The 25,630-nt window shown below is 37.0% G+C and overlaps 1 protein-coding gene across 2 annotated transcripts in view; it reads left to right on the top strand.

Moving 5' to 3' along the window:
• Positions 1 to 668: 668 nt before the first annotated feature.
• NDUFV2 (NADH:ubiquinone oxidoreductase core subunit V2) overlaps positions 669 to 25,630 on the top strand; it is a 30,983-nt gene continuing 6,021 nt past the window's right edge. Inside the window, exons 1-7 of one of the 2 annotated variants that reach the window (XM_047827350.1) lie at positions 697 to 796; positions 1,933 to 1,974; positions 15,580 to 15,645; positions 17,475 to 17,537; positions 17,625 to 17,741; positions 20,973 to 21,141; positions 23,148 to 23,257. In XM_047827350.1, coding sequence (XP_047683306.1) covers positions 743 to 796; positions 1,933 to 1,974; positions 15,580 to 15,645; positions 17,475 to 17,537; positions 17,625 to 17,741; positions 20,973 to 21,141; positions 23,148 to 23,257 — 621 coding nt within the window. In that variant the 5' untranslated portion in view covers positions 697 to 742. Of the gene's footprint in view, positions 797 to 1,932; positions 1,975 to 15,579; positions 15,646 to 17,474; positions 17,538 to 17,624; positions 17,742 to 20,972; positions 21,142 to 23,147; positions 23,258 to 25,630 lie in introns of both variants that reach the window. The other variant, XM_047827351.1, reaches the window with a different exon arrangement.

Genomic DNA, 25,630 nt, shown 5'->3' with positions numbered 1-25,630 from the left:
GGAAGTGGCCTTTTTTTTTTTTTAAGTTTTATTATTATGGAAGATTTCTAACATGTACAAAAGTACCGAGAATAGCCATGAGAACTACCACAGCTTCGACAGTCACTATTCATGGCCAATACTGTTTCATTTCTATGTCCATTATTCTGAATCTCCTTTGTTCTGAAGCAAATTCCGGATTTATCATTTCACCCTTAAATATGTCGGCACATCTCTAAATCAAAAGAATGGGAAACAGGGCATTTGGTGTCTAGCTCACTGGGGAGCACTCTTTTCCATCTTCAACCCTTTAACTTGTAAAATATGATTTATGGGGGGGGGGTGCAACGGAATTTTTTTTTTTTAAGTAACTACAATAAAAAAAGGAGGTGGTAATTCCCATAAAGCTCTCCAGGAGGTAAGCTCACCCCATAAATCCAGATCGGCGTTTCATTCCCTAGAGGCCCAAGGTACAGCTCACTGACGCTTCCTTTCAAGGTCGGGACCCCACCGGCGGCCTGCAGCACCCGGCCTTTTACGGGCCTGGCTGGTCTTCGCCGGGCCCAGCCGCGAGGAAGTCTCCGCCCACTGGGCCCCAGCAGCCCCCGCGCACCTCCGCGCGCCCCCGCCGCCTCCTAGCAGGGAGGGGCGCGCCGCCCTGGACTCGCTAGGCCTCGGCTCGGGAGCGCGCACGCCGTGCGTCCCAGGCTCGCTCGGGATTCTCGCCTGGTGCCGCAGGGAAAGGCCAACTGTTTGGTCCGCCATGTTCTTCTCCGCGGCGCTCCGGGCCAAGGCGGCAGGCCTCATCGCCCAGTGGGTAAGGAGGTTCGGAATGAGCCCCGGCACTGCCGCCACTCTCCCCTATTTTTCGGTGTCTCCTTTTGTGGTGGGCACACGAGAACCCTGGGCTCTGGACGACCTGCAGGCGGCGGCAAGGACACTGCGGCCTTCGTCCTCTCTCAGGGAGGTCGCTGCAGCTCCACCGCCGGCGAGGAGCTCCGAGGGAGGGTCGCAGACGTAGCTGCTGCGGGTGCGTGGCCTCCCCCACAGGACTGGGAAGTTTACGCCTAGTGTGGTCAAGGAGAGGAAGAAGGAGGGGCCGCCGGTGGTCTGTTGCTGTTTCGCCCCAGCGCGGAACGTAGGCCTGGCCTCCTCGGCCAGATAGGTTTCTAAGATCCCCCGCCCACGAAGGAGGCACCTTACCTTGCATATCAAGCCTGGTGACCTTGTTGCCGGCCTGTAGTAGCGCACTGGAAAGGATTCCGAAATTGTAGGCTCTGGCTTGCTGGTTGAAAGCTTAAAGAGCGTTTCCTTAGGGCAAGGTGTTTGATTTACTGCAGTTGTGTTTTGCATATCGGAAAAGTTCGATAAATAATCGTGTCACATTAACCCTATGAAAGAACACCATCAGAAAAACTGCACCCGGAAGGATTTAGAACTTGAAAGGGGTTCCGAGATCCAAGTACATGCTCTTATTTTAGGCAAGGACGTTGAATCGAAACACGCATTCAAGTTAACTTAATAATGGTGATTCCAGGAATGGCGATTTTTACAGCATTTACTGGAAGGAAGCCTTTTTTTCCCCTAGCAGTAAAATAGAGAGGTTGAGTCAGTTTTTAGCAGAAGAGTGGGAGATGGTGCATAGTAGAATTGAATAGGGCTTTAGAATTGGACCTGAGTTTAGATAGTGGCTTCACCGCCTTTTCTAGCTTTGTGACATTGGGCTGTAATTTCTTGCACTTAGTTTTCTTGGTCGTAAAACGGGAGGAATATTCCAATTTGCAGAGTTTAGTCGTTCAATAAACATTTGAGGTTCGACTTCACTGCTGGGCTGCAGGTAACAACGTGGATAATAGTGATAAGTAACATTTGGTGATTACTTTTCATGTGCCAAGCACTGTTAAATGTTCACATTCTAAATCTCATAGTTGGTACTATTTCGCTATATTACAGATAAACAGACTTAGTCCCTGTTGTTGCGGAGTTGAAACTAAGGTAAATATCGTACAGTGTTAAGAGATATGAATAAAGTCAATTTGGTTTGAAGGTGGTATAAGATTTTTTCTAGAGGCAATAGTAACATTGGTGAGGAGATATTCTAGATGGAAAGGACAACATGAGAAAAAACTATTGATAGTTGGCAAGAAAAAACTTGGTGCCTATAGGAAGCCTCAAGCAATGTTGCTAGACTCCATTGTTGGAAGTAAGGTGAATCCAGAGATGGAATAAAAGAGGTGGATAGGGCCCAGGTGTTGGAGCTCCTTGCATGCCGTGCCATAGAATTTGGCTCTATGTTAGAAGCAGTGTGGAGTCAGTGAAGGATTTTAGAGAAGCAGAGGGTCATGGCCAGGTTTCCCCGTATTGGATAGATGACTGGATGGAGTGAGGGAATACATTTGCCAGGAGCCAGAGGCAGGGAGATGAAATAGATAAACAGGCTCTTGCAGAACCCCAGGTGAGAGGTGATGAAGTAGACCTTGTCTACTAGTAGAAAGGCTAGAATTAAGAGTACAGATAGATTTTCTCCAGGTTTTGAGGGAAAGGGCTATAGGTGAAAATTGACGAATATCTTCAGGTAGTGGAAGAAATTTCAATCAAATTTTATGTTTCTGCAACAGTTTTTTATTTGTACAAATATTGCCTGGCATGTAGTATGTGCACAATAAATATTTGTTGACTTGATGAATCAGTAAGTTTTTCTTTTTTTCCCCAGTTTTACTGAAAAATAATTGACACATCTCTGTGTAAGTTTAAGGTGTATAGCCTGATGATTTGATTTATGTTTGATTTCATTACACAAGTAATACTTTGTAGGGAAAACATGATTTTGGGAACAGCAAACAGAATAAGCTCAAAAAATAAAAATTACCCATAGTCTCATCAACCTGTAAATAACCAAAATGTGAACATTTTTGTGTCTGGAATTGAGAGACCTTACAGGAAAAATTGATGGTATTGTTCACATTGTTATGTAGCCTGTTTTTTTCCCATAAAAACATTGTTGATCCACTTTCCTTACCAGTAGACATTTCCATGCTGTCATTTTTTTTTTAATGTTTGTTTATTTTTGAGACAGACAGAGCATGAACAGGGGAGGAGCAGAGAGAGAGGGAGACACAGAATCCGAAACAGGCTCCAGGCTCTGAGCTGTCAGCACAGAGCCCGACGCGGGGCTCGAACTCACGGACCGTGAGATCCTGACCTGAGCCGAAGTCGGACGCTTAACCGACCAAGCCACCCAGGCGCCCCTATACTGTCATTTTTAATGCTGCATAGCATTCCATTGTGAGGATGTTCTATAACTTATATAACCAGGTCCTTTTCCAAATAGTGTAATATCAGAATGACCTAGGAAATGTGTGAGTAAAGAGGTGCCTTTTAATAAAGTTTGTTTCTTAGAAACCATTAAGGAAACCCTTTACATTTTCAAAGAAATTGCTTATTCTGTTACAATTTCTGCTGCATTAATTTCTTCAGCCACAGACTTGAGTTCATCATTGATTTAAAAATACCCATAACTTAGTACTGTCTAGAAGTGCCTACAAGACCATAGTTGTGTGACCATGAACCATATTTCTTAATCTCTTGAAGTCTTCTGTAAAAAGTACAGTAACACTTTGATTATCAAGAATTGCCTAAAAAGTGTGAATTATGGAGTAGTAAATAGTCAGAATAGGCTTATTCTCTTCAGTAATTTTCCATGGCTTTTGAGTTGTTGACACCACTTTGGAGCTCATCGCTGCTTCATTTCCAAGCCACCGCTTCAGTAGGAGTGAGTGGCATTTTCAAGGATTGTATTTTCAGTTTTAGACATTTTTTTTTCAATTTCAGAATTTTCATTTGGTTCTTTTTTATAGTGTCTATTCGATTTTTTTGTTCATTGAAGTGTTTTTTTTTTTCAAACATGGGTGTAGCAGTTTTGAAATTGTTGTGTGGTAATCTCCATTTACTGCCTTCTCTTTTAAAAATGGGCTGTTGAGTAATTTTGAATTGTATCCTGGACATTGTGAACAATAAATCATAGAGACTCTAAATTTTTTTAAATTTCTCCATAAGTGTTTGTTGTGCAGGCTGTTAACTCAATTGAACTTGAACTATAATCCAGCTCCCTTGTAGGCAGCACCTCAAATACTGGTTCAGTTCTTTTAGCTGGACTGCCTGGAGTTGGCCCCATGTGCATGCAGGCCTTGGGGTCAGCCAACGGAATTTGGGGCTTCTCTCTGGCTTACTTTTCTGGGATTTCACACTTTCCCATGCCTGTTGTCCCATACTGTTCTGTGGTTCTTCAAGTCTTTAAGACTGCAGGTTTTCTCTTTTGGTTTTAGTTAGTTACCCAGCACAGGCCTGTGGGCCTGCTTTTAGGCTCAAAGATATAGAGTGTAAAGCAAAAAAACCTTCATTGGCTTCTTCTAAGTATAGACTCCCTTTGGTGTCTTCCTGCATTTGGTTGTTTTCCAGTGCCTTCAGAAAGTGTTTTGGTTTTTTAAAAATAATTTGCCCAGTGTTTATAGTTGTTAGTGGTTTGGCCTGATAATATCTACTCAGTCACTCTAGAAGTAGAACCTCCTTCTACTAGTGGCATTTTTCTTTCTAAACTTTAAGTTTTGTAGAATGGACTGTTTTCTCATTTCATTAGAGATCATTAAACCTGATTTTGCAGTGCCCCAGGGTATCTCCATTTTGACTCAAGGACTCTAAAGGAGTTCTTTAACAACAACAACAACAAAAAAGGCATTTGTATTAGTGTTTTTATTGCTGCTATTACAAATTACCATAAACTTAGTGACATAACAGATTTATTGTCTTATGATTGTGTAAATTAAAAGTTTGACATGGATCTCACTGGGCTAAAATCAAGGTGTTGGCAGAGCTATTGGAATACTGTAGGGGACAAGCCATTATTTTGACTTTTCTAGCTCCTAGAAAAAGCTGCCCTTATTTGTTGGCTCATGGCTCCTTTCTTCCATCTTCAAAGCCAGCAAAGGCAGGTTAAACTGTTGCATCACTGACCCTGCTTCCATCATTTGTGACATATCCTTCTCTTTGTTCCCTCTTTCACATTTAAAGGGCCCTGATAATCCAGAATAGGAATCTCCCTATTTTAAGGTCAACTAATTAGTCATCTTAATTCCATCTGCAACCATATTTCTCTCTTGCTATGCATACTAATACATTCACAGCTTTCCAGGATTAGGAAATGGGTATTTGGGGGGCACTATTACTCTGCCTGCCATGGCCTGTTTAAACACTTCAGGGGAAAGAGAAAATAGGCAAAATTTTTGTTTATTCAGTGAGGTTTAATAGACTGCTACTGCATACTACAAATTCAGATCTTTTATATTGGAGATGTAAACTCCATCTCCATTTCAAAGATATAAATAGCTGTACTTCCCTTCTCTTTGCATACTGTTTAATAACAGCTCAGTACATTGGGTAATAAATAATAGGTTCATTGACCATGTCAGTCTGGTTTTCCATTGAGAAACCTTGACTCACCCACTACTTTTTGAGTCAGATCAGGAAACCTGTTATAAATTGGTTGCAGGAGATGTTTTTCATTCAACAAGCACTAAAGATTTAACATTTAAACACACTTTTTCTTTGCCTTGTTGGTGGAGAGGGAAAATGCCTTATACGTGGGATACTTTTCTGGGTGTTATCCCATTTTGTACATGAGACAGCTGATGATTCCCAGACAAATATACCCCAAATTACACAGTAGTAGGAGCCTGAACTGGGTTTGTTTGCAAGTCCTATTTTTTGTTTCTTTTTTTAAATTTATTTTTGTTAAGTTGCTCAAATTTACCAAGGGAAATTGGCGTGTTTGGTGAAGATTTAAGTTTTATAGATGCTATAATAGTAGAATAGTTTGTCAGTGTGATCAGAAACCAGGGAAGGGATTTCACTGTACTTAAAGGAAGAGAGCGGAGGGGATAAGAAGAAGAGGTTAACTTTGGTCATGATGGGTGCAATTTTGTTCCTAAGGAGATACCATGATAGTTCCTTATCATCATTGACTAAAATATTCCTTAATATCCCTCAGTACTTCCAGAGATTCTGGGTTGGAAAAGATAGCCTAGCATTTCTTGTTCTTGGCATCCTTAAATTTTGAAGACCATTCAGAAAATCCATCATCTGCATGTTAGGATATAGATGCCATATACTCTAAAGCAGTAAATCCCAAACTTGATTAAAAGAATCGTCTCTATGCTCTGTCTCTCTCTGTCTCAAAAATAAATAAATGTTAAAGAAATTAAAAAAAAAAAAAAAAGAATCATCTATGATGCTTTAAAAATACACATACTTGTGGCACCTGCATGCTCAGTCAGTTAAGCGTCCAACTTGATTTCGGCTCAGGTCATGATCTCAAGGTTCAAGAATTGGAGCCCCATATTGGGCTGTGTGCTGACAGTGCGGAGCCTGCTTGAGATTCTCTCTCCCTCTCTGTCTCTCTCTGCTCTTCTGCTTGCTCTCAATCTCTTTCTCTAAAATAAATAAATACACCTACTTTGGGGGCACCTGGGTAGCTCAGTTGGTTGAGTATCTGTCATTGGTTCAGGTCAAGATCTCATGGTCATGAGATGGAGCCCTGTGTGGAGTCTGCTTGGGACTCTGTCTGCCTCTCTCTCTGCCCCTCCACTGCTCTCATGCATGCACTTGCTCTCTCAAAATAAATAAATAAAAGTTTAAAAAAAAAAAATACACATACTTGAGCTCCACCTGGTCATAGGTTTACTAAATTTTAAACAATATATGCTTGTCTGAGTATTAGTCCCTAAGACTAGAAAATAAGACAACTTATATTTACAGAGCATTTGTTCATGTTTATTTGATTTTCAAATTAAACAACAACAAAAAAAATTGTGCTTAGGTTTTACCAATTCTTTTTTTTTTAATGTTTATTTATTTATTTTGAGAGAGAGAAGGAGAGAGGGCAGAGAGAGGGGGAGAGAGAGAATCCCAAGCAGGTCTGAGCTGTCCGCACAAAGCTGGACAGGGGCCCCTAACTTGCGAACCATTGAGATCATTACCTGAGCCGAAATCAAGAGTTGTACGCTTAACCGACTGAGCCACCTAGGCACCCCTTACCAGTTAATTCTTTAGGCCAAAAGCTCTTCAAATCACTTAACCTTTTGAAAATGAATGTTTGCTCCTACAGTCAACTTGTAATTATTTAGGGTCTTATTTTTGTAATTATTGAGGCCTATAGCTTGGCCATTTTATTTCCTTCATTTTAATGGAGCACAAGAAGAAAAGATAATGGGAAATTGGGAGTGTTACTGTTTAATTAAAGTTCCAGTAATAATAATAATGATAATAATGATAGTGGCCAGTACACGAGTACTTATAATGATACTTTGCTAAATATTTCATCTCATTTCATCTTTAACAGTTTAAGATAGGTATTGCTGTGATTTTATAGGTAAGCACACTTAGTTATGGAGAGGTAGAGTGACTTGCCCAAGGTTACCATACTAGAATTGGCAAAGGTGTGACTGAACCTAGGTCTGCTGGCTAAAATGATACTTGGACATTTCATTTCTAGGAAGTATCCGTATCGTTAGAATATTTGAGTGTTGCTTATATCCACATTGGATTTTACATGTTTAAAGAGTGCTTTGTTTAATTTATGGTCAGGATAGACAGTATTGTTGCTGTTGATATGGTTATCTTAATCTGTAATGCTCCTGTAATACCTGGGCTTTTTGGGTAGCTTTTCTGTTACATAATTTGGCCAAATTTTGCTTGTTAATTCTCTTATACAGTGCTAGAAAAATCCAATTTCTTTAATCTGAATTAACATTTTTAAATTATTGATGGAATGTTATTTGGAAGACATTTGTAAGAGCCCTTCCATGTATAGTTGAAAATATTAACAAAACTTAATTTTAGTAGTCAGGAAAACTTATGTTTGGCTTTTCATTTATTTAGCTGTGTGATCTAGGAAAAGGTTTTTCTTTTGTTCTTTGCACCTTAGTTTCCACATCAGTAAAACTGGGGATGATAATAATACCTATATGGTAGGGGTTGCTGGGAGAAGTAAATGAGTTACAGCATTTGTAAAGTTTGTAGCACGTATTTGATGCAGAGTTAGCACTTGTATTTATTATCACTATCCTTGAAATAGATTTCACAGTTACTATTAGCTCATCCATCATCTACTTTATTAAACCCAAATGGATTGAAAACTTTAAAATGTAGGGAATACCTACTCTGAGTATATTATACATAAAGCTCTTGGGAGCTTTTTGTTTTCTCTGCATGTCTTTGCTCTAGACAGCTGAAAGAAATGGCTTTTGCTTAAGCTGGCAGTGAGGGAGGCTGTAGGTAATAGGTGAGTAGATAATCGGTGAACAATGGGAAGAAAGTACATTGGGAGCCAATATCACTTTCCCTTTACCAGATGTTTCACATGAGAGTTGTGACCCCCCCCCCCCCCCCCGCTGGTGCACACATATATTGTGGATTTAATCTAAATATTCAGGGTAGTGTGAAACGTATATTCCTTGCCTGAATTGGTTGCTAATAAAGGAAAACATTTTTTCTATTGCCTGACCTTAGTCCTGTCTTTCTAACTAATTAGGTTACTGATTCTGTCAGTTTTGTCTTGCAGCTTCCTCATCCTTTATTAAGTTCCTCTGGCTGGATGTGGCCTTTTAAAGTGCAAATGTCTGATAGAACTGAAAAGTGAACAGAGTGGATACTGTTAATGTTTGAGCAACAAGAGAAACTAAAAAGACAAATGTAGGGCCCATGAAAGATTTTGTTCTTGGGGAGTGGGTGGAAGAGTGTCAAATTTAAATTATCGTCATTTTGAGCTACTGGTATTGGTAATACAAATAGTGATTAAAAAGGGAAGGGCTAATCAAGCTGAGGACTTAAATCCAAAAGGCTTGGGCTCAAACTCCATCTCTGTCACTAATTGTGTAGTATAAGGCAGGTTACGGTTTCTGAGCCTAAGTTTCTTTAAAAGTAAAATGGAAATAATAATAACTAACCATAGATTTTTGAGGAGTCAGTGAAAAAAGGTGTGTTGAAGTATACTTAACACAAAGCCACTTGAGTTGAATTCAAAGAAAACACTGCCACTATTTGCTGTAAATCCTCTCTGTTCCTTCTTCAGAAGTGTTTCAACACTCTGAAAAAAGAATAAGCTAGAATCGAAGCCCACTATTAATTCTGAGCTATATGTCAAATTATGTTCTTGTCTATTTTAAAAAAAGTTACTTGAATTTTCAACTGGTGTTCACTGTATTCAAATGGAATTCATTGAAGCATAGATACTTCAGAGTTCAGTGAGAAGCCAGACTCTAGTCTGGTGAAAAGAGTAGACTCTAAGGGGGGAATCTCTGCTTACTCTTCAAATCAGTCCAGCCTAGCTAAGTCTAGTTTTAAGACCGATAATGGGTCCTGGAATACCTCTTCATTCCAAGGTGAAACTAAAATCAAATGGTTTATTAACTAGTGCAAAGATGTTAATTCAGACTTTTCATATCTTATTTATGCCTTTATTGCAAGTGTCTGATGTGGATGTTATAATGAATATAAAATAGGTGAAGCTTTTAAACATCTCAAAAAACAGGGTAGCTTTGAAAATGGCCACTTGCTAACTTGATAAGGGCTAATATTTATCAGTTTACCCTATTTCACTTGGTTTATTGTTTCATAAACAAATTATCTGAGCCTTTTTTCTACTACCTTGAAGTTGGCTTCAGACATCGAAATTAAGTTGCTCAAATGCTATGCTAATACACACACACACACACATATTTAGGTTTTTTATAGGAACAGAAGAGTGGCATTTACTGTTTTTTTTTCAAAAAAGGCTTTTAAAAAAAACAGTAAATAGCTTGTTTTAAATAAAGGACATACATATATCCCTCAGTCTCTAAATGGGAACGTGGTGAGCCAATGGAGGAGGCAGGTCTTTTCATTTCTAATCTGTCTCCCTGTGTATGGATGCATTCCTGGTTTTCTTAAACTCTTTCATTTCCTAGATTTACTCTGTTCTTCTAGAGCTCTGATTTCATCAAATAGTTCCATTCAAGTGGCTGATAATAAGGCCATAACCTTGTAGGCATTAGACCTAAGAATGCTTGTTCTACCAATAATTAGTTATGAGAAGTTTTCATAACTCATTTAAATCTGTATCTTCTTGAAATAATACCCATCTTGCATGAAAGTTGTAAGAATTAAATGTGTAAAAAAGCTTAGTGCCTGACATATAGTACTACTATAAAAATAGCTAATGATAGGTAACACTAATATAGTACTTACTATATGTAGGCAGTATATTAAGCACTTTGCATGGATTATCTCTTTTAATCATTACAATAATCCTATGAAGTATGTACTGTTACTCCCTTTTTACAGAAGAGGAAAGTGGCTGTGGAGTTGGGCTTTTAACCAGTTGGCTATTGTCTCTATGTGGTATATTTATAGAATATTAAGTACCAGTGATGATCCCAATTCCTGAGATGTTAGAATGTGGAAAATGTGGCTTTTAGAAACAATGGAATTGATACTTCCTGTTTGTATTTGTCCTTTTTTCATATCCTGACCACCATAAGGAAGTGGTATTTTAACGATTAGTTTGATGACATTAAGCAGGTTGATTAGGGGAAGAGTCAGCTAGAAAGCTATTAGAGTAATGCACAGACCTGAAATAATGTCTGAAATAGAGTGGTGAAAGTAAGAGAGAAAAAAGGACTAAAGACTTTATTCATTTTTAAAAGTTGAAATGTATATGAAAATATGAAAAATATGAAATATATACATGGCAAAAAATTCAAATGGTATGCAAGGATATATATATTATAGTAAGTATAAAATATATATTAAAGAATAGAGGTACAAGGATATATATTGTGAATGTATAAAATACATTGTGTATATTAAAGGGTAAATTTCCTTCCCTACTCCACATCCTTGATCCCCCTCTTCAGAGACAGCCACTGTTAACTGGTTTCTTTTGTAATACCACTGTATTCATTCTCTCTTTTATACTATTTTCTATATTTTGAAAAATTAGTGGGACATGCAGACTGGCATATTTGTATATTTTGATTTTTCTTGTCAAGAACTGTGAAGGCTCTTGAGATTTTACCGTATTTGCTAGCTAACAAGTTAACCTGCCTCAGTTTAATGGATCTGACTGAGACTCTTGGGTCAGAGACAGAGGACTTTAATACTCGGCATAGCAGCCAGCATAAGCTTCGTGTTAGAATTGGTTTTCCTTCACCCTCACATCCCACGGGAGTGACATGGAGCAGCCTGGGCGAATGCTGTACCTCACAACTGAGGAACCCAACCCCAGTTACAAGAGCACTTGCCCAACTTTTGCCCAAGAGGGAGATATTCTCTACAAAAATCCTTGAAAAGATAGCGTGGAACGAAAGCTGTTAATGGCTAGTGCCTCTGCTCATGTGCAGAGATGTGCAGAAACCCACACCCATGAAAAATTGTCGACAAGTACTACTGCTTCTTCCTCCTTCCACTTAGAAAAAAAAAAAAGATTTTTATATTAATTTCAGTCATGAGGGAGGAGATAGTATTTTTCAAGCATTTATATTTTCACTAGAAAAATTGGTAGTCTTATGTGGCTATAAATAATAAAAAGAAGCTCTCAGTAATCTGTCCTTTTGTGACAGTGCCTCTTGAGTTAGAGTCAGCTAACCAAGTGCAATTTTAAAATCTGTTTAGTTCTTAAAATGCAGTTGTATTTAAATCTTCCATTCCTCACTTATTAAATGTTTTATCCCCATATCAACTAAGCAGATGTGATAATGCTTTAAGAGGTTATATAGTGCTTTCAGAGAAACTATTATTGGAACCTCAAAACATTTCTGTTTTATATAGGTGCAGAAATTGAGGCTTAAAAATATTAAGCGATTTGTGTAAAGTCACATGTTAGTAAGTGGCCAGAGTGGTGATTTAAACCCAAATTTAAAAAAATTAAAAAAAATGTTTTTTAATCTTTATTTATTTTTGAGAGAGAGAGAGAGAGAGAGAGAGCGCGAGTGGGAGAGGAACAGAGAGAGAGGGAGACACAGAATCTGAAGCAGGCTCCAGGCTCCGAGCTGTCAGCACAGAGCCCGACACGGGGCTTGAACTCATGAACCGTGAGATCATGACCTGAGCCAAAGTCAGACGCTTAACCAACTGAGCCACCCAGGCGCCCCTAAAAAAAATTTCTTTTTAATCTGAAACTCCAGTGGTTTTTTTCTTTAAAGTAGCTCCTTTTTTCCTGACCTCAATCAGTAGTCTGCTTTCAATGATTTGGACTTTAAAACACGTAATTTTGGATAGAAGTGTCTGTGTGTGTGTTTGTGTATAAACTCATGTGCAAATCCAGAATTACAGGTCAGCCAGACAGTGCCTCAAAATAGATTTTCCAATATATAGCTACATAGCCCCAGATTTTCCAGTATGTATAGTCCCAGAGACCAGACTGATTTTCAAGATTATCTCTGCGTTTTTCTTTTCTTTTTTTCCCCCTGTATTATTCATTTTAAGTAAAGTTGTGTGGCAGATCCTGGAATAATGAGGAAGGGATCAAATATTGACCCCAAACTGAAGCTATTTTAATTTAGAGATTGGTGGTGTTTAATTTGGTAATATATAGGGAAGTTGGAAAGATAAATAGGATTAACGGTAGAGGTGTTAAGTTTCATTTTATACTTGATGAATGTTTTGTTTTTAGTAAGATATTTTGTTTGTTGATCCATACTGAATAGGAAGCATGGAAAATGGAGAAAAATATAAAAAATAGAATATGAAAGTAAGAGTTTCTTATAATCTTGTTATAATAATGACAGACAAGCACTTTAAATTGTTATGGCCTTCCAGTCTTTTAGTGTCTATATTGAATATAATTGGGATGGTAGTTTATGCTTTTGTATTTCATTTAACTCTGATGTTTTCTAGTTACGATTGTGGCACAAATACATCTTTCAGTGTCATTATTTTTAGGAAATATGATTTTTGGTAGCAACATAATATGATTTTGGGGGGGCACCTGGGTGGCTTAGTAGGTTGAGTGTCTTGATTTGGCTCAGGTCATGATACCCCCTCCTCCCCCCGCCCCCCAGCGTTGGCCTCTGTGCTGAGCATGGAGCCTGCTTGGGATAGTCTCTCTCTGTCTCTCTGTCTCTGTCTCTGTCTCTGTCTCTCTCTCTCTCTCTCTCTGACCCTCTCCGCTGCTCATGCTCACATGTGCATTCTCTCAAATAGGAAACAAATTTTTTTAAATAATATTTTTGTTGGAATTATTAATATTTATTTAAAAGATCTCAATGTTGGCCTTTTTGGCGTTTGTATTTTCCTGTAACAATACAGAGAATATATTTCTCTATAAACTTTTATCCTCATTTTATACTATTTTTTAGGATAAAATTCTAAAAGTAGAATTACTAAGTTAAAAGATGGAAACTTTCTTTAGTCTGTCCATATACTATGTCAATTTGTTCTCCTAAAAGACTGTTACCAATTTTTACCTAATGTATAAGCATGCCCATTTCTCCATGTGCTCAACAGAATTGTTATCTTTGAAAAAAAAATCATTGCTAATTTGATAGCTGCAAATATTCTCTCATTTAAAAATGCATGTTTTAGACTACTAGTTCATTAAAATTATGTTGACATTTCTGTTCATATATACTCATTTTTCTCATTGGTTTATATGTGTTTATGATCTCTTCAGGCTGTTAATTTTTTGCCAAGAATGATTCAAGAATCATCAGCATGGAGTTCATAGATGAGAATAAATAAGCTCTTCAGGGGCAAAAGATCTATGGAGAACAGAACCTAGGACAGAGCTGAGCCCTGAGGACAACCTACCCTGAGGGAGTGGGTAAAGAGACAGTAAAATAGTTCGGAAGTTAGGAAAAGAGGGGACTGGATGCTTTCCATTCTCTTAAGCATTTTTTAAATTTTTTAAAATTTATTTATTTATTTTTTTGAGAGAGAACACAAGTGGGGGAAGGACAGGGGGAGAGAGGGAGAGAATCTTAAGCAGGCTGCACACCCAGCTCAGAGCCTGCTCCATTTCAGAACCCTCAGGACTGTGAGATCATGACCTGAGCTGAAATCAAGAGTCAAGAGTTGGTGGCTTAACTAACTGAACCACCCAGGTGCCCCTCCATTCTCTTAATCCTTCCTTACTTTATTATGAAATCCTTTGTTTTCCCTCCAAATTTAGTTAAGTAATTCACTAATGTTACTCTGTAAAAATTGTTCTGTGATTTAAAAAAAATCTCAGCTAAAGTGACGGCAGGTTCTATTTCCTAAACTTTAGTTTCAGTTAATTTTTTAAAGCCTTGTGTTGATGTTGTTGTTAATAGTATTGCTTGGGAATGTGACCTTGGTTTTATGTTTATCTGTCTATCTCAGTTTTATGGACAGGCAAATTAGGGATATAAGCATAACCTTGTGTGTAATTCACAGGTTGACCCTGGAGCAGTTGAGGAGAATTTGAATAAAAGTATAAGAACCTAAACTATCTCCTTGATTTTTTTTTTTTTCAAGTTGTATGTGTTTAAGACACAAAAAAAGAATAAACACTGTGTATCCATTTACTGCCTAAGAAAGAAAACAAAAACAAGAGTTGAAGCCCCCTTGTATACCATTTAGCCAATCAAATTCTCCCCTTCTTCTCCCATTACCCTGAAACTGGTATTTATCCCTATATTTTATACCTATGTCTCACATTCTGTACTTGGATCTTTTGTTAATTAAACAAGTGTTTACATAAACATTTCTTCAACTTCAATATTTGGACCTAGGATAGTTTAAATACATGATTGTGTTATACATCACTGCTTTTACTTCTTTTGTATTTGCTTTCTTTGAATTGTTCAACTCTTCGCTAGTTCCATGTTTGATTTAATCCAGTGTTCTACCATCTTTGTGATAAGTAGAACTCAGAAATCAGAGGATTCCTGAATAGTTGCTGAATTGCTTTTGGTGGCTGTGGGGAGGGTAGGGGTGTTGTGGGGAGCAAGAGGGCAAAGAGAAATGAAATGCAACAGAAAGTAATCAAATGGATTTCTTCTAAAACAATTGACTATGGTCACTGCATAGCATCATAAGCAGCTCTCTGAAACTTTATGGCTAGAGTTTGTAAACTAATTCAGCAAAGAATCGAAAAAGGGGGACACACTTGACTCGTTTGTGCATAGTATATGACTCATCTGTACAGAATGAAAACATGTTTATGAAAGCCCACAGTAAATGAAAGCTGGCACCCAACTTGATTCAGACAAAAGTGAAAGCCTGTAAGTTAATGGAACACTAACTTTCTCAATGCATGCCAAAAAGAGTCCAGGAGAAATAGGACACATGACTCCAAGAGATACGGGTTGTGGACCTAGTTCTTCCATGGACGCATGTGTGACCTTAGGCAAGTTAATAACCTTTCCTTGGATCTCCGTTTCCTTGTACTTCTGAGATAGAGATAGGCAGGGTGTAGCACAGTAGGCCATATCTCCTAAGATCTTTTACTTATATAAGTTGATTCTATTTTTAATTATGGATCTTAAAGTATTTACTCCTGAAAATTTATTAAGGCTTATGACTTACGAAACTTTCTTGAAATTTTAGGGAAGACATATAAGGAATTTACATAAGACAGCTGTGCAAAATGGAGCTGGAGGAGCCTTATTTGTTGTAAGTAATTACTCTGATTTCTTCAGAATGGAAAGACTTTTGGAAATTTGGGTAAATCTATTGTGATAATCAGAAGTATCTTAAACACCAGTGTCTTTGGTATATGCTGGCCAAGGTGGTGATTTAAATATAGCTAATTGAATTCATTACATCTCAAAAGTTGTGTGATTGCAGTTGAACCTCTCAAGTTTAAATTGACACCAGGGCAACTCTGGGAATAAGAATGTAGATTATTTTTTGATGAAATTACTATGAGCCCTAACAAGATTTCTAGTCTCACTTCGGGTTCTTAAAAATCAGTCATATTGGCTGAATAAAGATTGTATGGCTGCAACTTGGGGAATCCCAAAGTGGTTCCAGTTTGAAACTCACGGACTTTAGTAATACAGTGAATACATTAGTGGTTGCCTTTATATTTTTGCTTTACAGGGTTTAACTCCAGGTAGAGGCCAGTGAACTCCCCAGCTTAGTTGTACAAGTAAAAGAGAGATGTTTCTCCTTTCTGTGACAAGGCATGATTTTCAGGGATTAATTTTGTGTTGTTTAAAGGCAATTTGGTGGATTTGTAGGATGATTTTGAGTTAGTGGTACAGTTTTATTAACTGAGTTATTTCCAGGCTGAATCCTAGTGAGTTAGCCATACCATTGAGTTGATTCCTGCTTTATATTTTGTTTGTCTAGAAACATAAAATTTGCCACATATTTGAGATCATTGTCCAAAGTTTCCATTTTCTTTCTTCTTTTATATCCTTAAAAAAGCAGAACTTTGAGAGTTAGCATAAGGGATACAGTTCTTTGTTCACTGTACATACTAAACATTAATTGATGTAAGTGTTAATCTCAGTGTGACTCATTTGATTTCCTGTTGACATGCCATTTCTTGTCAGTTTTTGAAGAGGGCCTGCTCTTTTTACGGAGAAGAAATAAAGCTGCTTGCCATTGGCTAGTTTCTGTTGTGTGGGGAAGAGATGGTGCTTTTGTACCTTCCCTGAAGTAGTGGGTCCTTTTGATAATCTGATAAATTCTTTTGGAACAATGCAAGTTATGTTCACACTAAGAATTTTGTGCCTTAATTTTATAAGCGTTCCAGCACTTTGTTTGTTTTGGTAATTACATTAGAAGATTCTATTCTCGGGTTCCCTAGGTGGCTCAGTCAGTTGAATGCACAACTCTTGGTTTCAGCTCTGGTCATGATCTCATAGTTTGTGAGTTCAAGCCCCACGTTGGGCTCTGCACTGACAGTGTGGAGCCTGCGTGGGATTCATTCTCTCTCTCAAAATAAATAAGTCAACTTAAAAAGATTATATTCTCTAATCAAGTTGGATAACACTTGTTTTTTGTGTTTTTTTTTTTTTTTGATTTTGGTTCTAAAGCTAGTTCTCTTAAATTCTGTTAACATTACTTTTGTTAATCATACTCCTCAAATGTGTATTTAATAATTAGCCATTCTTTTTGATGCAAGGATAGATTGATATATGTTATAGTGGAATTAAAGCAAAGAGATTAAAGGTTTTTTTGTTGTTGTTTTTTTGTTTTGTTTCGTTTTGTTTGTTTTTGTTTTTGAGAGAGGGAGCATCAGGGAGGGGCAGAGAGAGAGAATCCCAAGCAGGCTCTGCACAGTCAGTGCAAAGCCCAATGCGGGGCTTGAACGCATGAGCTGTGATATCATGACCTGAGCTGAAATCAAGAGTCAGACACTTAACTGACTGACCAACCCAGATGCCACTAAAGTGAAGAGATTAAATGATCAGTAGTAGTATAGTAATAAAGCTGTTAACACTTTTGAGGTAATTTTGATAATTTTGAAAAACTTTTTTTCCTTTGTATAGCACAGAGATACTCCTGAGAATAACCCAGATACTCCATTTGATTTCACACCAGAAAACTATAAGGTATGACAAAATTAACATTACGATTAATTTACAAAATATTTAGTATCTTCCAAATGTATGAAAACAGGTGCTTTTTCTTTGATACAGAGGATAGAGGCAATTGTAGGAAACTATCCAGAAGGACATAAAGCAGCAGCTGTGCTTCCAGTCCTGGATTTAGCCCAAAGACAGAATGGATGGCTGCCCATCTCTGCCATGAACAAGGTACCGAATTCATTTTTGCCTTAGTTTGAAAAGAGAAGAGACTGTGTAAGAATTTCTTCCTTATGTAGAAATTCCTCTGATGATTATTAGTGTCAGAATCTAGGAGTTTGAAGCCTTTTTAATCATTTGTTTCCTCAAATTTGTGGTTTTGTTGGTTCTCTTAATAACATGGAGAGCTTTTTATCCTTGCAAGAAATAGTAGAGGCATTATAGTCACAGTAGCTTTCTCTTTTTTCTCTTAAATGACCATAATAAAGATAAAAAGATCCCACATGTGTATAATTTGCTCTCAAGGTATTCTGAAAATTAATGTATTAAACACTAAAATTATAGAGAAAAAGATCTGATCTTTCATACCTAATATGAATCTTTTTATTAGTTTTTATCTTTGGCTGTAGGCTTTAATAAAGATTTATATCAGTGTTTATGACATCGTATTTATGACACTTGATGGCACCCTATGCTTAATAATCAGCAACTTACAAAAATGCTATGGGTGACCCATTTAAAGGAAGTTAATCTGTTCGTACATATTTTAAGATTAATTTTTTTCTGATGAGTTGTTTCAACAGTTATCCACATTTTACACTTAAATTGTATTAATTAAATTTTTGTGGTATTATGCTACAGTGTATAGTTTATGAAGTACCATACAAAATCATATATTATTTGATTCTTACGAGAATCTCACAAATAATAAGCCAGTGTAATATAATGGAAAGTATATTTGACTTCAAGCTAAGAGATCTGACTTTTCTGTAGACTCACTTCCTTATGTACAGTGAAGATTTTGAACTAGGGTAGATCTCTTTAAATTATTATGTTATGATTCCTAAGTGATAGAGTTGGGACTGAACATTTCCAGTTCATTGCATTTTCTGCTTGACTGAGTATTGGCAGAGATTCTGCTATACTTCATTCCTCTTTTCACCTTCTAAATTTTATTTGGTCTATTAGAATAGACCATTATCATCTTTCTTAGAGAACAGGAATGCCTTCAGTGATTTGTTGGAATCCCATATACAAATTTTAGATTCAGTTCATATCGCTTATTTGCTTTGTACAGTACTCTAACATGGTTATGGACCTTTAGTTTTATATTTTTTTTTGGTTTTTTTGACTATGAAAAATGTTACAAAGCAAGTTTGGTTGGTACTGTACTTGGTAAAATATAGTCAGGTGGGTTTTTTCCCCAATAAATCACATGCCTCTTTGGGTATTTTCTAAATTACTTAACACTGTTTTGTATTAATAGCCAACATTCTAAATAATGATTTAGGTGTGCTTCTAACCATAGATGATGCTCTTTTTTTTTTTGGCAAAAATTCACATTGTTAAAGATTATGTTTTTTCAAGTAATCTCTACATCACTGTGGGGCTCAAACTTAACCACCCTGAGATCAAGACTTGCATGTTCTACCAACTGAGCCTTCCAGGCACCCCCAAAATTCACATTTTTTTTTTTAATTTTTTTTTTTTCAACGTTTATTTATTTTTGGGACAGAGAGAGACAGAGCATGAACAGGGGAGGGGCAGAGAGAGAGGGAGACACAGAATCGGAAACAGGCTCCAGGCTCTGAGCCATCAGCCCAGAGCCCGACGCGGGGCTCGAACCCACGGACCGCGAGATCGTGACCTGGCTGAAGTCGGACGCTCAAACGACTGCGCCACCCAGGCGCCCCCACATTTTTAATAATAGGAGTTGTGTTGGAAGTCTTGCTGAATGGCAAGCTTAGCAGAGTAAAATAAATGAGAACTAATGTGAGAACATCTCACAAATATTGTCCTGTTCTATTTAGAATTGAATGTGTATGTGTGAGAGGCAGGAAAGTGTACAGAGGATAGAATCAAATTCCATTTTACATTTGAGACTTTTAATATTGTTGTTTCTTTACTCTCTTACCCCCTAGCCCCCAAAGAAAAAGCCCAATCTTACAACCAAAACAAAATCCAGAAGCTCACATGTTAGTTCTTTAACCATCACTAGAGTGTAGGGAGATGCACAGCAGTCTTCCCAGGGGAGCTCTTTCAAGTTAGCATCAGTGGTAGGGTTCCAGGAACACTGTGTATTTTCAGGCTCTAGCATGTGTGTTTTGAGAGAGCTCCCAGTTTCAGAGGTACATACCTGGTTTAGTATCCCCAAATTAAATTTAGCACAGCTACTTATCTTTCACTAGTGAGCCATGATTATATGTCTTTTGAGAATACATATCCTTTAGATTTTCTAATATGAGAAAGTTCAACATATTTGTCATCTGAAATGCTATTTAACAAACTCCTCTTTCATGTCAAAACATGGATATATGCATAATTTTTTTAAGAATGCCAGATAGCAAATCTTAAGACCTGATAGATTAAATGATATTAGATCACCTGGAAAGTTGTAACCAGGATGGTAGTCATGACAGACTGTATGTAGACTATCCCTAGCAAACAACTAAAACAACCTTGTTTTCATTAACAGACTTGCTCTGACCAAGAGAGTTGTGCTTAGACAATGAATCCCTTGGTCTTGAACCTCACTGTGTCAATACATATTTGCTAAATACCTTGATGTGAAGAGTTGGGAAGTACTAGTCCATAAGATTTTTGTAAAGAGTGTCTTGATTATAAGTAGAAGTTGTGTTTTTGATTTTCTGGAGACTTAACGTATGTGTATGTATGTGAGCTTTGTGTGTATATAAGCGTGTAGATATATAAATCAAGATAGGCTAATAGGTGAGCTTTGATTCTTGCCCTTTTTTGTGTTGCCATACCATTTGCATGCATTGTACATCACCAGTAACATCAAGACTTTTTGAAAAAATTGGTGAAGGATTGAAAAAATATAATTAATTTATTGGGATTTGACCAACAAATTTTTTGACATTTAGAAATCTAAAATTATAAAATATGAGGGTTGAAATGATCAAAGTAGAAATTCTTGATAGTGAAAAACTTAGAAACATTTAGAGAAAAGAAGATCCTTTGGCAGAGATGGGGCATGGGGTAAGTGGAGGAGGTGCTGTAACCATTAGCTTCTGGGCTTCGTGTGGTTTAAGTGTAAAGGCTGCAACAACTGAGGGACTTGCACCTCACAAATATCAAATACAAGTGTATTTTCTGCCTCAGAAGAACTTTCGTGTTTTTAGCAAATTGAAGCAATATTGACTTTATGTGCTTTACAACATACCTAAGGTTCAATTAATAAACACTGTAATTATACCATCTTAAAATTTCCTAATATTTTAGGTTGCGGAAGTTTTACAGGTACCTCCAATGAGAGTATATGAAGTAGCAACTTTTTATACGATGTATAATCGAAAGCCAGTTGGAAAGTATCACATTCAGGTCTGCACTACTACACCTTGCATGCTTCGAAACTCTGACAGCATACTGGAGGCCATCCAGAAAAAGCTTGGTATGGGACACATAACTTTAATGAAAAATAGAATTGTCTTTCTAGATTTGACCCATTTCTACTTAAGTTTTCCAGTGTTTGCCATCGTACTGGATGTGTACTTTTCATCAGTAAATTTTTGTCTTACTGTGGTTGCCCACCTTTATTTATTCTTATTTTATATTTTTCCTTAGTTCTCGGCCTCAAAGTTGAGTTTTCTTCTTTTCCTGTAATCATTAAGCATGTTGGAAAAGCTTGTGGGGGATTTAAAGTTTTCATTGTTAAAAATTTAAGTTTCACTCATTGTGTAATAATAGCATGTGGTACATAAAAAAGTGACTGCATTGTCCTTGTATTCTTCCAAATGAGTCTTGGAACAAATAAGATAAGAAAATAGTAAGAATGTGTTGGGAAGGGAAATTTGAAGTATTTTCTGCTTGGAAGTACTTGAAGTATTATTATGATAGCATTTACAAAATTAAAAGGGCATTTTTCCATACAAAACTGCCATTGCTGCATTAATACTGAAAATCAAAGGAAGTAAAAGGAGGTATACTTTTATCTTGTTACTGAATATAAAGTAACAGTTTAGTTACTTTAGTTGGGTTGTATTGAAATATGTAACACAGAAAGCTGAAGTCTGCTCAAAATCCCACCCTCTAATGTACAAATTCTAATGTACAAATTCTTTTTTTTTAACGTTTATTTTTTTGAGACAGAGAGAGACAGAGCATGGACAGGGGAGGGGCAGAGAGAGAGGGAGACACAGAATCTGAAACAGGCTCCAGGCTCTGAGCTGTCAGTACAGAGCCCGACGCGGGGCTCGAACTCACGGACCGTGAGATCATGACCTGAGCTGAAGTCGGACACTTAACCGACCAAGCCACCCAGGCGCCCCTCTAATGTACAAATTCTGATAATAGTTGTGTATATTAGTTTTAGATTTTGTTTTACTTATTTTCATTATTAAAAACATAAATATGTCTTTTGTACTTTATTTTGGCTATAACATATGTACGTCTGCCTCATTTCTCTATTATAAGTTATTCTGCAATTACTTTCATGCATACATATCTTTGCATACTTGTCCTATTATATATACTGAGGTTGTTTACAAGAAGTAGAATTGCTGGGTCAGATTTTACTATATTTTGCCAAAATGCCTTCCCTAAAGATATGAGAGTGCCTGTTTTCCTTTTAGGTTTTTTTTGTTTTTGTTTTTGTTTTTGTTTTTTTGAGACAGAGAGACAGAGCATGAGTGGGGAGGGGCAGAGAGAGAGGGAGACACAGAATCTGAAGCAGGCTCCAGGCTCTGAGCTGTCAGCACAAAGCCCGACGCAGGGCTCGAACTCACGAACTGTGAGATCATGACTTGAACCGAAGTCGGATGCTCAACCAACTGAGCCACCCAGGTGCCCCTCCTTTTAGTTTTAATGGTCTTTGACATTAGCAATTTTCTGAGTCTTTGCCAATCTGACAGTGTGACTGATTTTGGTAGGTTAATTATCACAATCAAAATGAAAATAATATATTCTGATACTCTGCTGTATAACAACAGACAGTAGAGATGAGTCCCCTGAAATTTGATTGTTTTTAAAGGAACAAGTCCATTTAAATCCTTGAATGTTCTGGGGCGCCTGCATGGCCCCGTCAATTAAGCATCCAATATCCGCTCAGGTCATGATCTCCTGGTTCATGAGTTTGAGCCCTCTTGTATCAGGCTCTGTGGTAACAGCTCGCTGGAAGCCTGTAGCCTGCTTCCTGCTTCAGATTCTATGTCTCCCTCTCTTTCTTCACTTCCCCCAGTCATACTCTGTCTGTCTCAAAAATAGACATTATAAAAAAGATAAAAAAAAAAAAAAAGAAATCCTTGCATATTCTAGTATAATTATATAGAGTTGTTTTAAGAAACTTAATGTTCTTAAATACTTTTTGTATGCCGCTGTAATTTGTTGTTGTTGTTTTATTAAGCTATATTGCTATTAAAGTGTAACCTGGTCCTTAACAGCAATCATTTATATTTTTAGGAATAAAGGTTGGGGAGACAACACCTGATAAACTTTTCACTCTTATAGAGGTGGAATGTTTAGGGGCCTGTGTAAATGCACCAATGGTTCAAATAAATGACAACTACTATGTAAGTATTCCATTTAATATAAATTAACGTTGTATGATACCATATTTTAAATTTTAAGTATTTGATTTCCTATCCTGTGGATATTATTTTCTGAATTATTCATTTAGAAGAAACTGGTGGCATAATTATCCAGAAGGGTTTTTTTTTTTTTTTTCTTTTTTTCCAAGTTTATTAAAAAGCAAAGAATAGAGGAGGCGCCTGGGTGGCTCAGTTAAGCGTCCAACTCGATTTCGGCTCAGGTAATGAGTCTCACACCAGGCAGAGCTTGGGATTCTCTCTTTCCGTTTCTTTCTGCCCCTCACCCGCTCACACACTCTCTCTTTCTCAAAATAAATAAACATGAAAAAAAAAACACATCTTAAAAAAAAAGCAAAGACTAGAAAAACTTTGCACAAAATATGTCTGTTTTAACTTCCACATTGTTGTCTACTAGAAGGTTCTTAAAAATTATTATTTTTAAACATTTTTGCATTTAACTCTAGGAGAGAACGCCAAATTTTAAAAAATTATAAATTATGAAAAATAATTTACATAGAAATACAGAAAATAACCACCAAAACATAACATAATATTTTACCACTCTAATATTAAGTACTATTATTTTTATCCTCATCATTATTATTTGTAGAAATAAGTTCCAGATGCAGATAAGCCACTCCTAAGCCCCCCAAATCCTATATTCCCTTTCATTCTGAGGTAACCAGTATCATAAATTGTGTATATTTTTCCTGTACATGTTTTTAAACTGTTTGAGTAATGTATCCAGCCATACTAATGTATAATACTATATTGCTTTTTTTTTTTTAATTTTTAAAAATGTTTTATTTATTTTTGAAAGAGAAAGAGTGAGCGAGCAAGCAGGTGAGGGGCAGAGAGAGAAGGAGACACAGAATCCGAAGCAGGCTCCAGGCTCTGAGCTGTCAGCACAAAGCCCAGTGTGGGGCTCAAGCTCACAAACTGTGAGATCATGACCTGAGCCGAAGTTGGACACTTAACCGACTGAGCCACCCAGGCGGCCCAATACTATATTGCTTTTTAAAAATTTTACAGAAATGGTATCAGACCTCTAAGTACTGCTTTAGCTGGATCTCACAAGTTTTGATAAGTAATATTTTTATTATTTAGTTCTAAATATTTTAAAATATATGTTCTGATTTCTTCTTTGGCCTGTGTCTTTTAGAAGTACAGTATTTATCTCCATGTGGAATTTTCTAGTTACCTTTTTAAAAGATTGCATGCTATCTAATTATATTTAGTCGTTTTCATACATAATATTTTGTTAGTTCCTACTTCTTAGAAACTTGTTAATGGGAATTCTTTTAGTCCTGCACTGAGTGAGTATGGATTCTTCAAGAAGATATTTGCCTTGGTTTTCTCTTGCTCCTAGAAATTCTACTATTGCAAAAGAAAGCTCTTCTGTATACCCTCCACTATTACCCAAAGTGTAAGGTTCTAGACTAGGAGTTCTTCTTGAGAGACAGTTTAATTTCTAGTTTACCCTTGAGGGAATAGCTTTTTAGGGTCTTAACTTTGTGTGGTTGACATGTGTCTTGTGGCTTGGGGCTTTGTCTCTTGCCCCTCTGGACTGTGAAACCCTGAAGCCAAGTTTGCTTGGTGTTCCACTTGGCTGCCTGGGTTTTCACTGAGTTTTTGGCTCTGGGTATTTCTTTCTTGTCAGCATATTGATGACATTTACAATTTTTTGTTTTTTTAATTTTATCTAGCATTTTTAGTTGTTACATTTGGGGGGGTGGGTCATTCAGGATAGCTAATCTGCTATAGTCCCTGCAATAGAAATCTACAATTTTATTTTTTAATTTGTTTAGATTTCTAGAGTGGTCTCATTCTCTATTGTGATTTTCTTCATTTTAATGATCAGAGATACAAATTTCTTACCTTCTTTATCCCCTATACTTAAAAAAAAGTCATTGGAGTGCCTGGCTGGCTCAGTCAGAAGAGTGTGTGACTCTGGCTCTCAAAGTCGTGAGTTTGAGCCCCACATGGGGTGTGGAGATAGATTATTTAAATAAATAAAACTTAAAGTCCTTTAAAAATATGGCAACAGTTTTTCCTTCTCCCACATTTCTGTAATTTACTTAAAATAAAGAGGATCTTGATTTGCAGGAATCAGTCAAGGCTTTGTGTGAAGCACTCTAAGTTTAAATATAATAGCCTGTGGGTTTATCCAAAAGATAAAGATTCTTTCACTTAGTAGTGGTATGGTCTTTGGCAAGATAAATTCTTTTTTTTTTTTTTTTTTTTTTTTTTTTTTTTTTTTTTTTTTTTTTTTAATTTTAAGTAGACTGCATACCTGACGTGGGGCTTGAAGTCATGACCCTGAGATCAAGAGCTGCATGCTTTGGGTAGCTATGT

Source organism: Prionailurus viverrinus, chromosome D3 (assembly GCF_022837055.1).
Source record: "Prionailurus viverrinus isolate Anna chromosome D3, UM_Priviv_1.0, whole genome shotgun sequence".
In the NCBI taxonomy this organism is placed as follows: domain Eukaryota; kingdom Metazoa; phylum Chordata; class Mammalia; order Carnivora; family Felidae; genus Prionailurus; species Prionailurus viverrinus.
This window is presented reverse-complemented; position numbering and strand designations above follow the sequence as displayed.